General features: G+C 59.6%; 1 protein-coding gene across 1 annotated transcript; it reads right to left on the minus strand.

Moving 5' to 3' along the window:
- Positions 1–2,270: 2,270 nt before the first annotated feature.
- Positions 2,271–5,976, minus strand: RTP5 (receptor (chemosensory) transporter protein 5 (putative)). The gene is made up of 2 exons (XM_011929523.1): positions 5,797–5,976; positions 2,271–3,998 (listed from the first exon to the last, which is right to left on the minus strand). Exons 1-2 carry the CDS (start codon positions 5,952–5,954, stop codon positions 2,426–2,428), a joined length of 1,731 nt encoding a protein of 576 aa, XP_011784913.1. The 5' UTR covers positions 5,955–5,976; the 3' UTR covers positions 2,271–2,425.
- Positions 5,977–15,840: the final 9,864 nt, after the last annotated feature.

Below are 15,840 nucleotides of genomic sequence, written 5' to 3' on the forward strand. Positions count from 1 at the left end.
GGGGGTCAAAGGGCGGGACAGGGGCCCTGGGCAGGTGTCGGGGGAGTCGGGGTCAAGCAGGCCAGGGAGCTGAGCGGTGGCCAGGGAGCTGGCGGGTCCCAGGTGCCTTTGGAAACCCTGAGGGGGTTCTTCCAGGATGGGCAGGTGCCTGCAGCCTTTGGGGCCCCCTGGCAGGGTGCGGAAGGACCCAAGGGCAGGAGTTTCCGGGCAGCCCCGAGGCAGACAGAAGGAAGCCCCTCGGGAGAGGTGGGGATCTCTCACCTGTTGCTGAGGTTGCTCCGCCTGCCCCCAGGGCCCGCAGGGAAAGGGGTCCCAGGTGACAGTCATGTCCTGTGTCCTGACAGGGTCAGATGCTGGGAGCTGACCAATGGCAGGGATGGGCCGGGAGCTATCCTGAAGGCTGAGTTGGGTAGGTTGTGGAGAAGGTATCAGCCTTCCCTTGTTCCTCTTCAGTGGCCACATTTTAGTAGCCATGCGACCAAGCGAGGTCACTGCAGGGTGGCCCCTCTTGTGCTCATATGAGGACACCTGTGCACAGGCTCCTGGGGTGGGTGGCGCTGAGGGCAGGGGCATGGGTCCAGAACACAGAGCCTCCCTGTGCCCTCCCTGCCCTGGGCCCCAGAACTCACCCACCCTCTGGGTCCCAGCAAGCTCCCAGCCAGGGATGGCCTGGCAGGCGATGGGAGAAGGGTGAGGTCAGGGCCTTGTGCTCCCTGCCTGGGGCCTCAGGTGCTCTTGTGAGTCCCCTGCCCACAGCCCCTGAGACCACTGCCCCACAGCACTGGGCAGAAGGGGTGGGGAGGGGCACCTGCTGTCGGCCTGAGGCAGCCAAGCTGCCCACCCAGGAGACCCCCAGAGCCCCTGCTCCACTAGAGGAAAGCAGACACCCAAATCCCATCCCAGGATGAGGCTGGCTTGGGCCCTCTGAGTCGGTGTGTGGGGCTCCCGCCACCCTGCAGTTGCGCCCCCAAAGCCCTGGAGTCTGGTTTATCCTGGGACCCCTGTCTGTGTAATTGGGCCCCAAAACCTGGATTGGGGTTTCTCCTGGGACCCTCATCCCTGCAGTTCAGCTCCAAGGCCTGGATTCGGGTTTCTCCTGGACCCTCGTCCATGTCACCTGCAGGCTGGCTGCTGTCTCCAGCCTCTGTGTGGGGTGGAACCTCCTGGGGCCCATGGGGTCTCCATCAGTGCCTGGCAAGCAGAGGGTGCCAGGTTGGGATGAGAGGTTCCACTGCTTCCTCTTGAAGCCCCCACACCACCTGCATCCGAGCCCACCACAGCTGTGTGGGAGAATGTCCCCCCTGCCACGCCTCCCCCGCACACCCCAGGGGTCCAGGCCAGCCTGGCGGGCAGAATCTCCGGAGGTGCTGGCCCCTCTCCCCAACAGGGGCCCTGGATGAGGCTTCCCCTTTCTGCCGGGCAGGGCTTCCCCACGCAGTTCCCAACCTCCCAAGACCCTCAGGGCGGACCCTGCCGGAGAGGTCGGACAGTTGGACCCAGACACTGCCACTGTCAGGCCCCCACCTGGCAGGGACAGCCGGGCGTCCCAACACCCCCCCCCACCCCTAGGACATGGAAACTGGACTCTTTTTAAAATGAAAATCCAGTGTGTGGCTTTGAGTAACAGGAGAGTTTTCTGTCATCTCCAATGGATCGAATTTATCAAACCCAGACAGGCTGAGAGCCCCACCGCGGCTCCCCACCCCTCTGGATGAGAGGGGCCAAGATCCCTCCCGAGGCTACACTGAGGATGGAGGGAAGAGGGAGGGCGTGCCAAGCCAGCCTCAGCGGGGGTTCGAGTCTTTCCTGGAGAGAGGTAAGTGGCCCCTTCCACGAGGTCCCTGGGTCCACACAGGAGGGAGATTTATTTGCACCTGACACGGAGTCGGAGCTGGAGCTTCCTGTCCTATCCCAGGAGGCACACAGGGCCAGGAATGTGGAATCCCCAAGAGGGAGCTCTCCCCAGGGGAAGAAGCGGTGGGCGTGAGGGGCCCCTGCAGGCTGGAGGGACAGAAGGACTGGCCCAGGTTTCTTTCGCCTGGAAACCTCCCCTGGGTGGAGGGCTGCGTGGCTGGCTTTGCTTGGTTTTATTGGAGTTACACACATAGGAAGAGCCTGGAGCACACAGGAACAGCTCAGGACAGACCCACAAAACCACTAGGAGCGAGAGACAGGAGGGGCCAGGCTGCTGGCAGGGGCGGGGTCTCGGAGGCAGGGCGGGCTCTCAAAGGTGAGGCCTTGGAGGTGGTGGGGCGGGGCCTCGGAGGCGGGGGTCTCAGAGGCAGGGGTGGGGTCCTGGAGGTGGAGGCGGGGGTCGTGGAGGCGGGGGTCTCGGAGGGGGGGGACGAGGCCTCGGAAGCAGGGCGGGCGTCTCAAAGGCGGGAGCGGGGGTCCCAGAGGCGAGGGTTGCCTGAACTTCGGGGCGTCACACTTGCTGCGGGTAGATTCCGGGGTTCAGCCGACACATGCACATCAGCCAGAAGACGCACACGGTCATGGATACCCAGATCCAGAAGTCCTCGTAGGGCTCGGCGTGCGGCCTGCGGCAGACGCGGCCAGGGCGCTCCTCTTCCTCCCAGCGGCACCCACAGCGGGCCTTGTGGAACCTGGACCTCAGCCGCCTCTTCTGGTAATAGCCTTGGGAGACGCAGCCATTGCCCTGGGGGCCATAGGCAACGTGGCCACCGCCCTTGTGCTTTATGACATCGAAGACTGAGAAGGGGATGGTGATGGAGCCCTCACTGACGGTGACGGGGCCCTCAGCCTTGGCCTCCAGAGGGGCGTCCTGACCTGCGGTGACGAGGCCACCTTCCTTCTCTTCGCCTTCAGAGACTTCAGTAAAGGAATCTTTGCCTTGGACATCAGCAGGGAAGGAGAGGGCGAGGGAGCCCTTGACCTGGGAGGCGAGGCCACCAGCGTTGGTCTCTGGCAGGGGCTCGTGACCCGCAGGGATGAGGCCCTGGCCGCCTGTTCCCTTCTCGTTGCCTTCAGCCACCTCAGCAACCGCGTCCTTGACGTCAGTAAAGATGAAGGGGAGGGTGATGGAGGCCTCTTTAGTGGCCACAGGGCCATCGGTGACCTCTGAGAAGATGTTGGTGAAGATGCTAGTGAGGGAGGAGGGGAAGGTGAGGGAGCCCTCCCCACTGGCCGAGAGGCCGACGCAGTAGAACATGGTTGGCCTGTGTTTCCCCTCAGGGACGAGGCCATTGTTGAGGGAGACGGGGCCCCAGCCCTGGGCCACGCCAACGGGGCTGCAGAGGGAACCCCGGCCTTTGAAGAGGAAACCTTTGAGCTCGAAGGTCTGGATGCTGCTGCCGAGGAGGCCGGGGCCATGGAAGAGGGGGTCTCCAATGGCCACTGGGAAGCCTTTGCCCCCAGGCGTGGCCACAGAATGCCCAGACAAGTAGATGGAGCCCTGGCCAATGACCGGAGCCCCACAGCTGCCGGTCACAGGGAGAGAGGCCCCCTGTGAGAGAGAGGCAGGGATTGCAGGGCCCTCAGCGATGGGCACCTGGTCATTGCTGGCGCGCACAAGGGAGAAGGGGATGGCGATGACACCACCACCCTTGCCGAGGTCATCGCCGGAGGTGGGCAGCTGTTTGCCCCTAGAGACGGCGCCGGTGCCACCCCAGGCCGTGGCGGGGAAGTTGCCTTTCGTGGTGCTGGCGCTCCAGGCAGGGTCTGGGGACTTCTGGAGGAAGCAGACCCCCAGCTCGCAGGCCTCACAGCAGCCCTCGTAGGCCTCCCTGGGGTGCCGGCTTGGGCCGAGGCCATCCCCGTAGCAGTCCTGCAGGATGTGCAAGACCAGCCTGCTGAGGAAGGGCCGCTCGCCTGGGGGCCTCACCTGGCAGTCTCCGGGCGCAGGGCACAGCTTGCACCGCTGGCCCCAGACGCGCATCTTCACCAGCCCCCGGCGGCCGGCCCTGTCCCACCACAGGTGGAAAAGGACATGCACGTGAGCCGAGTCCCAGGTCCCCAGACAGCGACTGCACTGGAGCCTGCGGGGGGAAAGGGGTGCATGTGAGTGCAGCAGAAAAAGGCCCCACTCGCGCTCTGTTCTGCAGCCTCCTTGCCCATCCGACCCCAGCGCCTCGCCGCCCCCTGCCTCACATCCCACACTCAAACCTCAAACCTCAAACCTCACCCGCCAGCCACCCAGGGCCACGGCCAAGGCGGCCCAGCACCTGCTTCTGCCTGTGCTGAGGCTCTGAAACCACCAGCCCCTCGGCCACACAGGCAAACGCAGGCCCATGCACGCTAGCTTGCAACCCCCTCATCTGGAGCGCTGTTCTCAGCAAAGCAAACCTCCTCTCAGCAGTTTTGCAACAAAACCCGCTCTGGCCTGGCCTCTGTGAGGTGTCGGCCACCTGCCGCCTGCGTGGTTCTGCTGGTGTTTTGTGAGCTGGGGTTAACACAGGAAGAGGCAGGCCAGCTGACACACTTAGAAGGGGAAAAGCATGCGTCTGGGGGCTGTCCCTGGGGGCTCAGCAAGTGGGGGTCCCTGTCCTGACTGAGAGGAGGTGATCCCCCCGTCGCCTGACAGCTGAGGGAAAGGATGTCGCTGAGGCCTGCAGTCATGGCCCAGGCAGCCCTGCTGGGCGTTGCCAGGCGAGGGGAGATTTGGGGAGAGCACTGGGAGAGACTGGCTTGTCCACAGCAGTCACCAGACTGGTGACCATTTGCTAACCACACAAGCAGCTGTGAGCTTCAGGGAACCCTGCATGAATGAGAGGCTCTGCTTCAGTTCCATGCAGTGGAACTTTCTGGATGACAGAATGTCCTATACCCACACTGCCCCACCTGCAGCCTGCAGCCACACTGGCCACAGAGCCCGTGGACACGGTCGTGCTGGAGGAACTGAACTGCTGACTGTATTTAAATGGGACTGAGGAGCCTGCCAAAGCCACAGGCGCTGGGGCTGCATGTTGGGGCAGCCGTCCTCAGTTCTCTCCCGCCAGCTGGGAGCCACTCAGAGCCATCTCCGCCTGGCTGTGGGAACAGTGATGTGCTTCCAAGCACTTCTCAGACCCCAACACGGGTTATTACTTTCCCAACTTCTGAAAAAGCTGGGATTCTGCACACACCTGGCCCCTGGCGTCTCAGGCACTGAGGAGCTGTGTCGAAGGGCAGGACAACTCCCGCTTTGCCCAGGGCATCTCCACAGAGGGACTGACCAGCCAGCAGCCTGGGGGCCTGTCAGGCCGGGCGTCTGCGAGGCTGTGGGGCTGCCCTGCGCCCCTCCCAGCTGGCTCCTGGCAGAGCTGTGGATGCCTTGCCGGGTAGAGAAGCAGATGGGGCCCACCCTGTTGTGCTGACGGCACCACGACCGTGACGATGGCCCGTGAGGCTCACATGTGACTCACAGCCACCCCGGGCCCCCGATCAGGGCTGAGCACCCCACCGCCTGCAGCGCAGGGCCGGATGGTGACCACAGGCACCGGCGCACCCCAGGGCCCACCTGTCTGCACGGACGGCTGCGAGGCCACGGCACTGCCATGGAAACGGGAGATAAGCCTGTGTCCAAGGGCAGCGCTGGCCCGAAGAGCCGAGTGAGGGAAACCAAACCCTCCACGAGGCACCCGCCATGTCTTCCCCCGGGACCCCTGAATCAGCAGCCATGTGCCCAGCATGGCGAGGCAGAGGCTCAGACGGGAGAAGGAGCACCCAGTCCCCCCTCCCGTCTCGGGGACAAGATGAGGCCTGACAGCCCCGCCCAGCCTCTGGGACCACCTAAGTCCCGTGGAAAGGCACCTTCAGCCCCCTCCCTCTCCCAGGGTCCCCAGCCTCTGGCCGCACCTCGAGAGCCCCACCAGCAGGTACTGGACGCCACCGCCGTCCAGGCATCCTGGGACCAGGCTGTGCTCAGGTAGCAGAACCCAGACGTCCTGGGGTTTCCTCTCGGCCATGGCCAAGGTGAAGGTGCTGGCCCACACGTCTGCCCCAGCCCCGTCCATGCCGCCTCCTGGCTCCGCAGTGCAGGCTGAGGGCTGCGCCCGCCGGGGGCCCAAGGAAGCGTCCCTGCATCCGGCGCCGGCCAATCAGCCACCTTGACAACAGCACGGTCTCCATGGCAACCAGATTTGTCTCCAAGAAATGGGAAGCAGAAAGGAAAAATACAATACAATGCAATCTCCCATGACCCCGCCACCCAGAGAGCATCCCTGTGGCAGCACCGTGGGGGCGGCAGCACCGTGGGGGGCCCGTGGACAGCAGGGGCCTCCCTAGACCTGTGCGTGTAGAGGCCCAGGTGTTTCCACACATCGCACTAAGGAATCATCCCCAGCCCTCTCTTTCTACTGCGCACCAGGAACGGTGGCCCACACTCATCCCTTGCTGAACGCTTCGTATATTTCCAGCTTGTGGCTGTCATGTAACTTATTCACTCAGCTTCTCTCTGCAAACAGCACTAACGCTTTTCACACAAACAAAGCTGAGAAGAACTTTATAGAACGTGTATCATTGCAGATTGTCCCGTGGGTGTATTCTCTTAAACGTTTTACTAGCGAGAAATATAAAATATTTACATAAAATGCCTAAAACATAAATGCAGAGCTTCACAAATTATTCTAAAGTCTTAGTCACCACCTCCCAGGGGAAGAAACAGAACCTCGCTCTGCCAGCCTCCAGAGCTGACTGCCTGTTCGCTCCCGATTTCAGCCCGCGGCCCCACCCCCAACCCCCACGCTCCTGGCAGAGGTGCCACCAGCCTAGCCGTGCCTGCACGGACCACGTTGAGGCTTCAACACCTATGATGCCTCCCTCACCAAGCCCTTTAGCTGTGCAGCTTCTGAGCTTCACGTAAACACTCCATGCGTGTGCCCAGCTTCTCACACTTTTTCAGGTTAGTTTGTGAGATTCAGTGGCATTGCTGCACATGGCAGCCACCTGTCAGGGCACAACAAGAAAGGGTGAGCTGAGAAGGAGCCGGGACGTGCAGGGGCGGAGGCAGCCGGCGATCCCCACAAAAGCTCAGCACAGATCTGCGCCGGGGAGCCTCCGGGCCACCCGGCTCTCCTCACAGCTCCCATCTCACCATCTCTCTGCCCTGCACACTGAACCATCTCTTCTCATTTTTCTACCACTTCACACATTATCTCCTCGTCTCTGTCCACTCTGCAGCTCACGCTGGCAAGTGAGTGCAATGTTGTCATCGTTTTCAAATCTGTGATATCTTCCTGCCCTGCAGCTAGGTGTGACTGCAAGATGGAAGAGGAAGCCATTAGGAAGTGCTCTGGGAAGGGGCCTCCGTACAGGGCCAGAGTGCCAGGGAAAGCCCCGCGTTTCTCATCCCAGCTTCACTTTCTTCCATCCATCAGTACTGGGAGGATGGCCGCCCTCCAGCTGGTCTTAGGCCCGCCTCCAGCACGGAGCTGTGAGCCCAAGGAGCAGGAAGGCGGGAGCCCGGGGCCGTGGTGACAGCTGGAGTCGTCACACCACTGGAGGGTCGCCCACCTCTGGGTTTCCTGTTCACACGAGAAGTAAGCCAGCTGCCACTGTGGTCTCGAGGCACCGTTCTCTGGCACTGTGGGTGATCACACAGCCAGCCGGAGCAATCCCAGCTCGCACGCCGGGCTGCACCTGAGGTCCTGGGGTTTGCTGGTTGGCTCCGGGCCACCGTGCGTGTGTGGGCCTCTTGTGGTCCTGGTCCTGTGCCCCTGCAGGGGTCTGAGAGACACCTGCTGTCCACTTGCCTCCAAAGCCTCAGTCCACAGGGGCCCCTGCAGAGGACCTCCTCCCGCCACAGCCCTCTGGAGCTGGTGTTTCCTGGCTGCTTTCCTGCCATGCTGGGGCCACAGCCCTGCCTGCCAGTCCCACCTCTCAGGCTCCTCAGCCCTGGAGGCCACACGTGGCTCAGAGTTTAGGGAAAAGCTTTGGAATGGTGGCTGACCACAGTCACCCAAAATAACCTTTTGGATGGCAATTCCGGACCTTATGAAATGCAGGGAGCTGGTTGCCCAGGCATTCTTCACTCAAGAATTGTTGAGTCTTCCTTAGACCCATCCCAGAACACCTCCAGAGGCCCGGGTGGCGGACAGCAGAGCGGGCATCCTGTCCACGCCTCTGTCTCTCTGCCCATTTGTCTGTCTCCCAAACCCACAAGCCACACCCTGCAAGAGCTGCTAACACAGCCCCCTCACCATCAGCCAGCAATGAGCATCCCCGCTTCTTCACCAGGGATGGATGAGGGAGGGTGTGCACAGCACCCACGGGTCCCTGCAACATGTGGCAGGGTCCTCCTTGCGCCCCCTGCATCAGCGCCCACCTGGAGCCGGCCACGGGAGCCTCTCGACAGGCTTGTGTGGTCCCTCCAAGGACAGGCCCTAGGACCCAGGCCTGGGGCAGATGCCTTCTGACCCCCCTCCCTGCCCAGCCTCCCCAAGGGATGGCTCCAGGACAGGGTGAGATGTGGGTGGGAGATCAGACGACCGGGAAAGGAAACTATCAGGGGGAAGCCTGGTGCCCCTTCAGCACTGCTGCCCACCTGGTATGGGGCCTTAGCGCTCCCTCTCCCCCCAGACATGCTCTCCTTCTGCGGCCCCTTCCTCACACGCTGGTACCCGTCTTCCTGAGCTCAGCTTCTGGGGAGGGCAGCTGGCAGGCCGGGGACAGCCCTCCTTGCTGGGAAGCAGAACTTGCAGCTCAGGTGAGTCCCACCCCAGTCTCCTGCCACAACGGATGCACAGCCTGGGCCTGGAGGAGCAGAGGCAGCAGCTCCCGGCCAGGGAGGAGCAAACGCCAAGGCCTGGTGGGGCCAGAGCACCGGTCAGCTGATGGGATGGTGGTCCTCGCTCAGCAGGATGCCATCTGTGTGTGTGATGAGGGGAGGGAGAAAGAGATGGACAGGAAAAGGGGCTGGGCAGAGAACGGTGGCCGTTCACAGGTGCTGGGGCCCACCCGCCCCCCACAGACCTCAGCTGGGGCGCACCCTCCCAACACAGACCTCAGCTTGTGGCTGCAGCGGCAGGGACAGGTCTGCCTCCCAGACCCCAGGCCCTGCAGCCCCGCGGGCCCCGTGGGCCCCACAGGCAAGGGGCTGTTCCTGGCCCAAGGTTCCGTGTGGCTTTGCCCCTGCGCTGCCCAGGTGGGCGGGGATCCCTGACCGGCAGCTGGGGACGCAGCCTCTGTCCAGCCATTCTGTTGCTGAAGGCTCTTCCACCGTCCAAGAGGCCCCTTGCTCTCCCCTGCAACCCAAGGTCCTGCGGGGCTGGGGAGGCCATTCCGAAGGAGCAATGCAAGGGACCTCCTGCACTCACCCTCAGGGCATCCCACCCTGGGGGGCCTCTCACTCACCGCTGTGTGTCCCCCCAGCTCAGCCCAGCAGGGGGACCAGCAGGGGGACCAGCAGGGGCCTGAGTGACACCCACTGCCCTGCGGTGAGAAGTCAGGGGTGCCACACACGCACAAGACACCACACACCACACACACTACACACACCACACACCACACCACACACCATACACAAACACTACACACACCACACACACTACACGCACCACACACTACACACACAACACAAAACCAAACACCACACATGCCACACAGACCACACATACCACACACTACACACCACACACACTACACACACACCACACACACCATCCTACACACACATCAAACAAACCATACACAACACACACTACACAAACACACTCTACACACACCACACACAGCACACACACAATACCACATATACCACACACACTACACACACCACACACACCATAGAACCACACACACCACATACAACACACAAACACACACTATACACGTCACACAAACACCACACACTACACATACCACACAACCAAACACCACACACATCACTCACTACACCACACACACTATGCACACCACACACACTACACATACCAAACACACACCACACACACCACACACACCACACAACCAAACACCACACATGCCACACACACACCATACATCATACTACACACACCACACACAAACACACACTATACACGTCACACAAACACCACACACCACACACACTACAAACACACTACACACACGAGGCACACAACACATACCACACACAAATGAACACTACACACACCACACACAGCTCACACACAACACACATACCACACACTACACACAACAAATGCATCACACAGACCACACACACACACACACTACACACATCACACACAGGTCACATACAACACACACCACACACAGCACACACAACACACACACACCAAACACAACACACACATATCACACACACACAGTACACACAGCACACATGCTACACACAACACACACAACCACACACACTACACACATATCACGCACACTACACACACCACACACCACGCACACTACACACAACACATAACACATACAACACACAACACACAATATACATGAACAGAGATACACACACAATACACATACCACATATAGGACATGTAAACACACACACCCACACACATACATGCACACACTGGGAGATTTAAAACATAAATTGACATTTAAACTACTGAGCACATTCCAGAAAGTTTAGAAAACAGCGGAGGGGGTAGAAATCACCTGCCACCCCCCCTTAACAAACAGCCCAACTATTTTTATTTTTGTGTATAATAAATTGTGGAAATACCTCATTCAATTTTTTTAAAGTTTATTCTTACATTGGGCCGATAAATTGGGTGTTATTTTTCAACTTCTGGGAAATGTTTCGAAAACAGGATAGAACAGAGAGTTTTTATTTGCAAACACTATTAACCATTTCCTGTTCCAACCTCAGAAATGGCTGTGAATCAGGCGCTGCCTCCCCACCGCGGTGCCCTTGGCCCGGGCGGCTACCGCGTCGTTTCCACCCGGCCAGCCTGGCGCCCGCCGCCTCCCACTGCAGAAGCAGTTTCGGGATGGTCCTGCCGTTTCCTGCGCTTCCCCGGACCGTCCCTGCGCGGATGGAAACTTCCCGCTGCCCCGGGCGAGCGGGGAATCCCCTCCCCCCGCCACTTTCCATCGTGCTGGCTCATGTTCCAGCACCTGGGGCCCTATCTCAGCACTGCCGTGTGCCGGGCGCCACGCGTCATGACATGCAGGCCCCTTGGAAACTCTAGGTTTCTCTTCTCAGACCAGGAGCAGGGGAGGGCCCCCAGCGAGCGGAACCTTCTCCAGGCCCCTGGGAGCAAGGCCCCTGTCTGGGAGAGCAGTCCTAGAGCCCCTGGCCTCCTGGGCGCCCTCGTCCACAGAGGGCTTCCGGGCCTTTATTCATAGTCACCAAGAAAGGGAGTCCACCCAGACTCACTCACACTGGAGAACGGCTGAGTAAACTGTGGTGTGCTACGTCCACACCACGGCCTGGATGGCTCAGCACAGAGAGGAACCGGCTGCTGAAACACGCGCTGGAGGCATCTCCAGGGAATCCCGGAAGGATGCTGCACCTTCCCACGTCGTCGCTGGAATGAAACAGTGATGGGGTGGAGGACAGGCTCGTGGCCATCAGCAGGGAGGTGGGTGTATTGCCAGGGGCACCCGAGGACCCCCTGGTGATGGGGACGTTCTGCGGCCTCGCTGTCGGGGGACGCAGGAGCCTTCGCCTGTGCCGACATGGTGCAGCCCTTGATAGGCACAGGTCAGCCAGGAACAGGGACTCAGGATGGGATCGAGGCATCACGTCAAAGTCATTAACCTGGTTGTGACATTGTCCTGTGGTTTTCCAAACTGTATCATTCAGAGAGGCTGAGCAGAGTGTATGAGGAAGCATCTGTGTAATTTCTTACAACTGCAAGGAAATCTACAGTTATCTCAATTGTAAATGATACAATACTCAACCAAAACATAAACCGTCAGCCAGGTGTGGTGGCTCAGGCCTGTAATCCCAACTCTTTGGGAGGCCAAGGTGGGAGAATTGCTGGAGGCCCGGAGTTCAAGACCAGCCTGGGTAACATAACTCCCCTGCCCCGCCCCAATCTCTACAAAAAAAAAAAAAAAAAATGTTAGATATGAGCGGGCCACAGGATGCCAGCTACTCAGGTGGCTGAGGTCGGAGGATCACTTAAGCCAGAGGTCGAGGTTGCAGTGAGCCGAGATCACACCACTGCACTCCAGCCTGGGCGACAAAGTAAAACCCTGTCTCTAAAAGAAAATAAACAAACAGACAAAAACCACAGACAACTTTGCTTGTTGTAAATTATCTTTTAACTGAAAGCCTGGATTGAATCTGGCCGCTTCTGTCCCAGGGCCAGTGATTTGGAGGGGGCATGACCTCCGTGAGGAAGGAGCAGGCCGGGGGATCGGCCTGGGTGTCCAGGTTCCCTGGGAAGGAAGGGTGAGAAAAGGAGATGGGGGAGGGGTGGGCAGGGCCGGCCAGCCAAGGGCCCTCAGCCCCGTCTATGCTGCTCCCTGGACTCCACCTGCCTTTCCTCCTTGTGAGAGAAGACAGCGGAAGCCTACTGGGTGGAAGGCACGGGCTTAGGATGTGTGTGGGAGGAAAGTGTGTGTGCTGGGGACATGTATGTTTGGGGGTTGTGTGTGTTGGAAATCGTGTGTTGGGGATTGTGTGTATATTGCAGATTGTGTATGTGTGTTGGGGATTGTGGTGTGTGTGTTGTAGATTGTATGTTGGGAATTGTGTATTTGTTGGGATTGTGTATTTGTTGGGGATTGTGTGTGTGTTGGGAATTGTGTGTGTGTGTGTGTTGGGGATTATGTGCATGTCGGAGTTGTGTATGTGTTAGGGATTATGTGTGTTGGGAATTATGTGTGTTGGGAATTATGGGGATTGTATGTGTTTGGGTTTGTGTGTGTTGGGGATTATGTGCATGTTGGGATTGTGTGTATGTGTTGGGGACTGTGTATGTGTTGGGGATTGTGGGGGGGAGATTCTGTGTGTGTGCTGGGGATTGTGTGGTTGTGTGTATGTGCTGGGGATTGTGTGTGTTTGGGTCTGTGTGTGTGCTGGGGACTGTGTGTTTGTGTGTGTGTGTTGGGGATTCTGTGCATATTGGGAGTTGTGTGTGTGTTGGGGACAATGTGTACAGAGGATTGTGTGTTGGAAATTTTGTGTATGTGTGTGTTGGGAATTTTGTGTGTGTGTTGAGGATTGTGTGTGTGTTGGGGATTGTGCATGTTGGGAATTTTGTGTTAGTGTTGAGAATTGTGAGGGAATTGCGTGTGTTAGAGATTGTGTGTGTATTGGGAATTGTGTTGAGGATTGTGTGTGTTGGGGATTCTGTGCACGCTGGGAGTTTTGTGTGTGCTGGGGATTATGTGTGTGTTGAGGATTGTGTGTGTTCTTGGGATTGTATGTGTTGGGAATTTTGTGTGTGTGTTGAGGATTGTGTGCGGGGGGATTGTGTGTGTTGGAGATTGTGTGTGTTGGGAATTTTGTGTGTGCGTTGCAGATTGTGTGCGGGGGGATTGTGTGTGTTGGAGATTGTGTGTGTTGGGAATTTTGTGTGTGCGTTGCAGATTGTGTGCAGGGGGATTGTGTGTGTTGGAGATTGTGTGTGTGGGGAATTTTGTGTGTGCATTGCAGATTGTGTGCGAGGGGATTGTGTGTGTTGGAGACTGTGTATTGGGAACTGTATATGTGTTGAGGATTGTGTGTGTTTGGGATTTTGTGTGTGTGTTGGGGATTGTGTGAGTGTTGGGTACTGTGGTATGTTGGAAATCGTGTGTTGGGGACAGTGTATGTGTTTGGCGGAGGGTGTTGATAAGTGGTCTGGAGTGTGATATTGGGGTGCAGGCTCCATGAGTCCCCACCCCACACCTGAGCCCTGGGATCGCCTATCTACTTCTGGGGGGGGGGTCCCAGGACCCTGTACGTCCAGCCTACTAGTCCAGGCCCAGTGCCCATCCCTGCAGGCCCTGTGCTCTCCAGGCTCAGACCCCAGACCCCTCCCAGCCCTGCAGACCCTCCCTGGGTCCACGTGTCCCTTTGCAGGTGCTCCAGTGAGTGGCGGCGTGAAGAGACCATCAGGCAGCCCTGGCCTCAGTGGCCACAGTCCCCTGGCTCCACGCCGGGCCCACCCTACCAGGTCTCCTCTCCCATGACCCAGGGGCCTTCAGTAGGACTGAGGGGAAGAGGGAAGGAGAGCGGGTGACAGAGAGGGACTGCAGGGAGAGAGGCGAGGGGTGGGAGAAGGAGAAGGAAGGAAGGGGCAGGATGGAAGCTGGGTTTCTCCCTGTGCCTGCCCCCTACTCGGGGACACATGTCCAAGCCCTGGCGGTGGAATTCTGGGGGCAGGGCCTTGGTGGTAAGGAGACCTTCTAGGGGTCTGATAGCATCTCCCATCTCAGAGCCCACCTCCTGGGCCCAGCCTCCCCTCCAGCCCACTCCATGGCATTCCCAGTCCCACAAAGCTCGGAGCCTTGAGGAAGGCCCATGGCTGCGCCAGAACAGAGACAGCGTTCAACAGAGGCTGGAACAAGGCTCTACAGGGCTGGGGGCAGAGGGCGGTTCTGTCCAGGATCTGCCTTCAGGACAAGTACAGCCAGCACGGGCAGCTTAGCCACTTAGCCACTGCCTGGGCAAGGCGCAGGGCGATGGAGGCACCTACCGACCAACACTTCTTCAGCCCCAGAGTCCCAGCCCCTGGAGCACGAGGGTGGGTGTGCCAGGATACAGCTGCTGTGGGCCACCTTAGCTGTCTGGCAGCACAGTGGGCGCTGCCAGGCTCCCCTGGGGGCCCCCCGCCAAGCCCACCGGGCCAGCTGGGCTCCCCACCCCCCCGCCAAGCCACCCACGCAGCCTCACATCTCTGAGACCCGGGAGTGGCCCTTTGTTCATACGAGAGCTTCCTCGCCATGGCCGCGCCTCGCAGACATCATCTTTGATGCTCTTTTTCCACCGTTTCGGTGCTTTAATGTTTTCCCTTTACAGTCGGGCCGAGTGTCTCTCGGAGCCAGGCAGCCGCGCCAGCTGTCAGGCGGTTTCTAGCCTCGCTTCGGTTATTTTAAGCTGACAAGCCTGACGCATCTCATCACTAATATCAGCAGTTTCATTTCTCCTGTTTTCCATTCGCTGTAATAAAATGCTCAGCGCAGAATACAAGGAGACAAGCAAGCCGCTTCACAAATGCCATCAGCCAGGCCCAGGCACTGGACCCCCTGAACCACCCCACCCCGGCACAAGTGGGCTGGAGGGCAGGGCCCCAGGGTAGAAGGTCAAGGCTGGAAGGTGAGGTCAGCCTCACAGCCAGCCCCGCCACCACCCCGGCCCCCCGTCAGACTGTTGGAGGCATCACACGGTGGAAAGATCTGGAACCGTGGCCATGGTGTGGGGCTGTTCAGAAGGTGGAAGCTTTGAGGGGGAGCCGATTAGCCATGGACAGTTGTCATTCAGTAGAGCCACCTGTGTCCCAGCGAAGGGGGCTGGGCCGGGAAGGCAGGGGCCAGGGGCCAGACACCTGCCCCCAGCAGGGGCAGAGGCTATGGGCAGTCCGGAGGCTCCCGAAGGCTCCGACAGAATGGGAGTGGGGTTGAGCCCACCCCTCACCGCAGCCCAGGAACCTGAGCCCAGAGGGGGCCACCCACCTTCCCCAGGCAGGGAGGCCGGCCCCCAGGGAGATGGGGGGGAGGGGGAGGGGGAGGGCCTGCCCCCACCCCGCAGCCTCAGGAGGGGCAGCTCCAGGGGGATATGGAAAGAGGCCACAGCAGTGAGCAGAGACAGAGAGGAAGGGGCCCTGAGCTGGGGAGACCCCCAGAGGGTAGCACGTGGGGGCCATGGGCCCAACTCCTCCCCATCTCCTCTGTCCCCCGTCTCTGTCTCTCTCTCCCTCCCCTACCCTCCCTCTCTCCCCATTCGCCCAACACAAAGGTTTGATGATGTCTTAACTTCTGGGCCTTTCTGTGCAACTAGGGTTTGTC

The sequence above is a fragment of the Colobus angolensis genome, unplaced genomic scaffold (assembly GCF_000951035.1).
Source record: "Colobus angolensis palliatus isolate OR3802 unplaced genomic scaffold, Cang.pa_1.0 Scaffold82, whole genome shotgun sequence".
Lineage (NCBI taxonomy): Eukaryota > Metazoa > Chordata > Mammalia > Primates > Cercopithecidae > Colobus > Colobus angolensis.

Excerpts from the sequence above, each read along its gene's own strand:
- RTP5 (XM_011929523.1), bottom strand. The coding sequence starts at position 5,954 with ATGGACGGGGCTGGGGCAGACGTGTGGGCCAGCACCTTCACCTTGGCC. Across the intron at positions 3,999-5,796 it reads CTGCTGGTGGGGCTCTCGAG|GCTCCAGTGCAGTCGCTGTC; the intron begins GTGCGGCCAGAG and ends TTCCCCCCGCAG.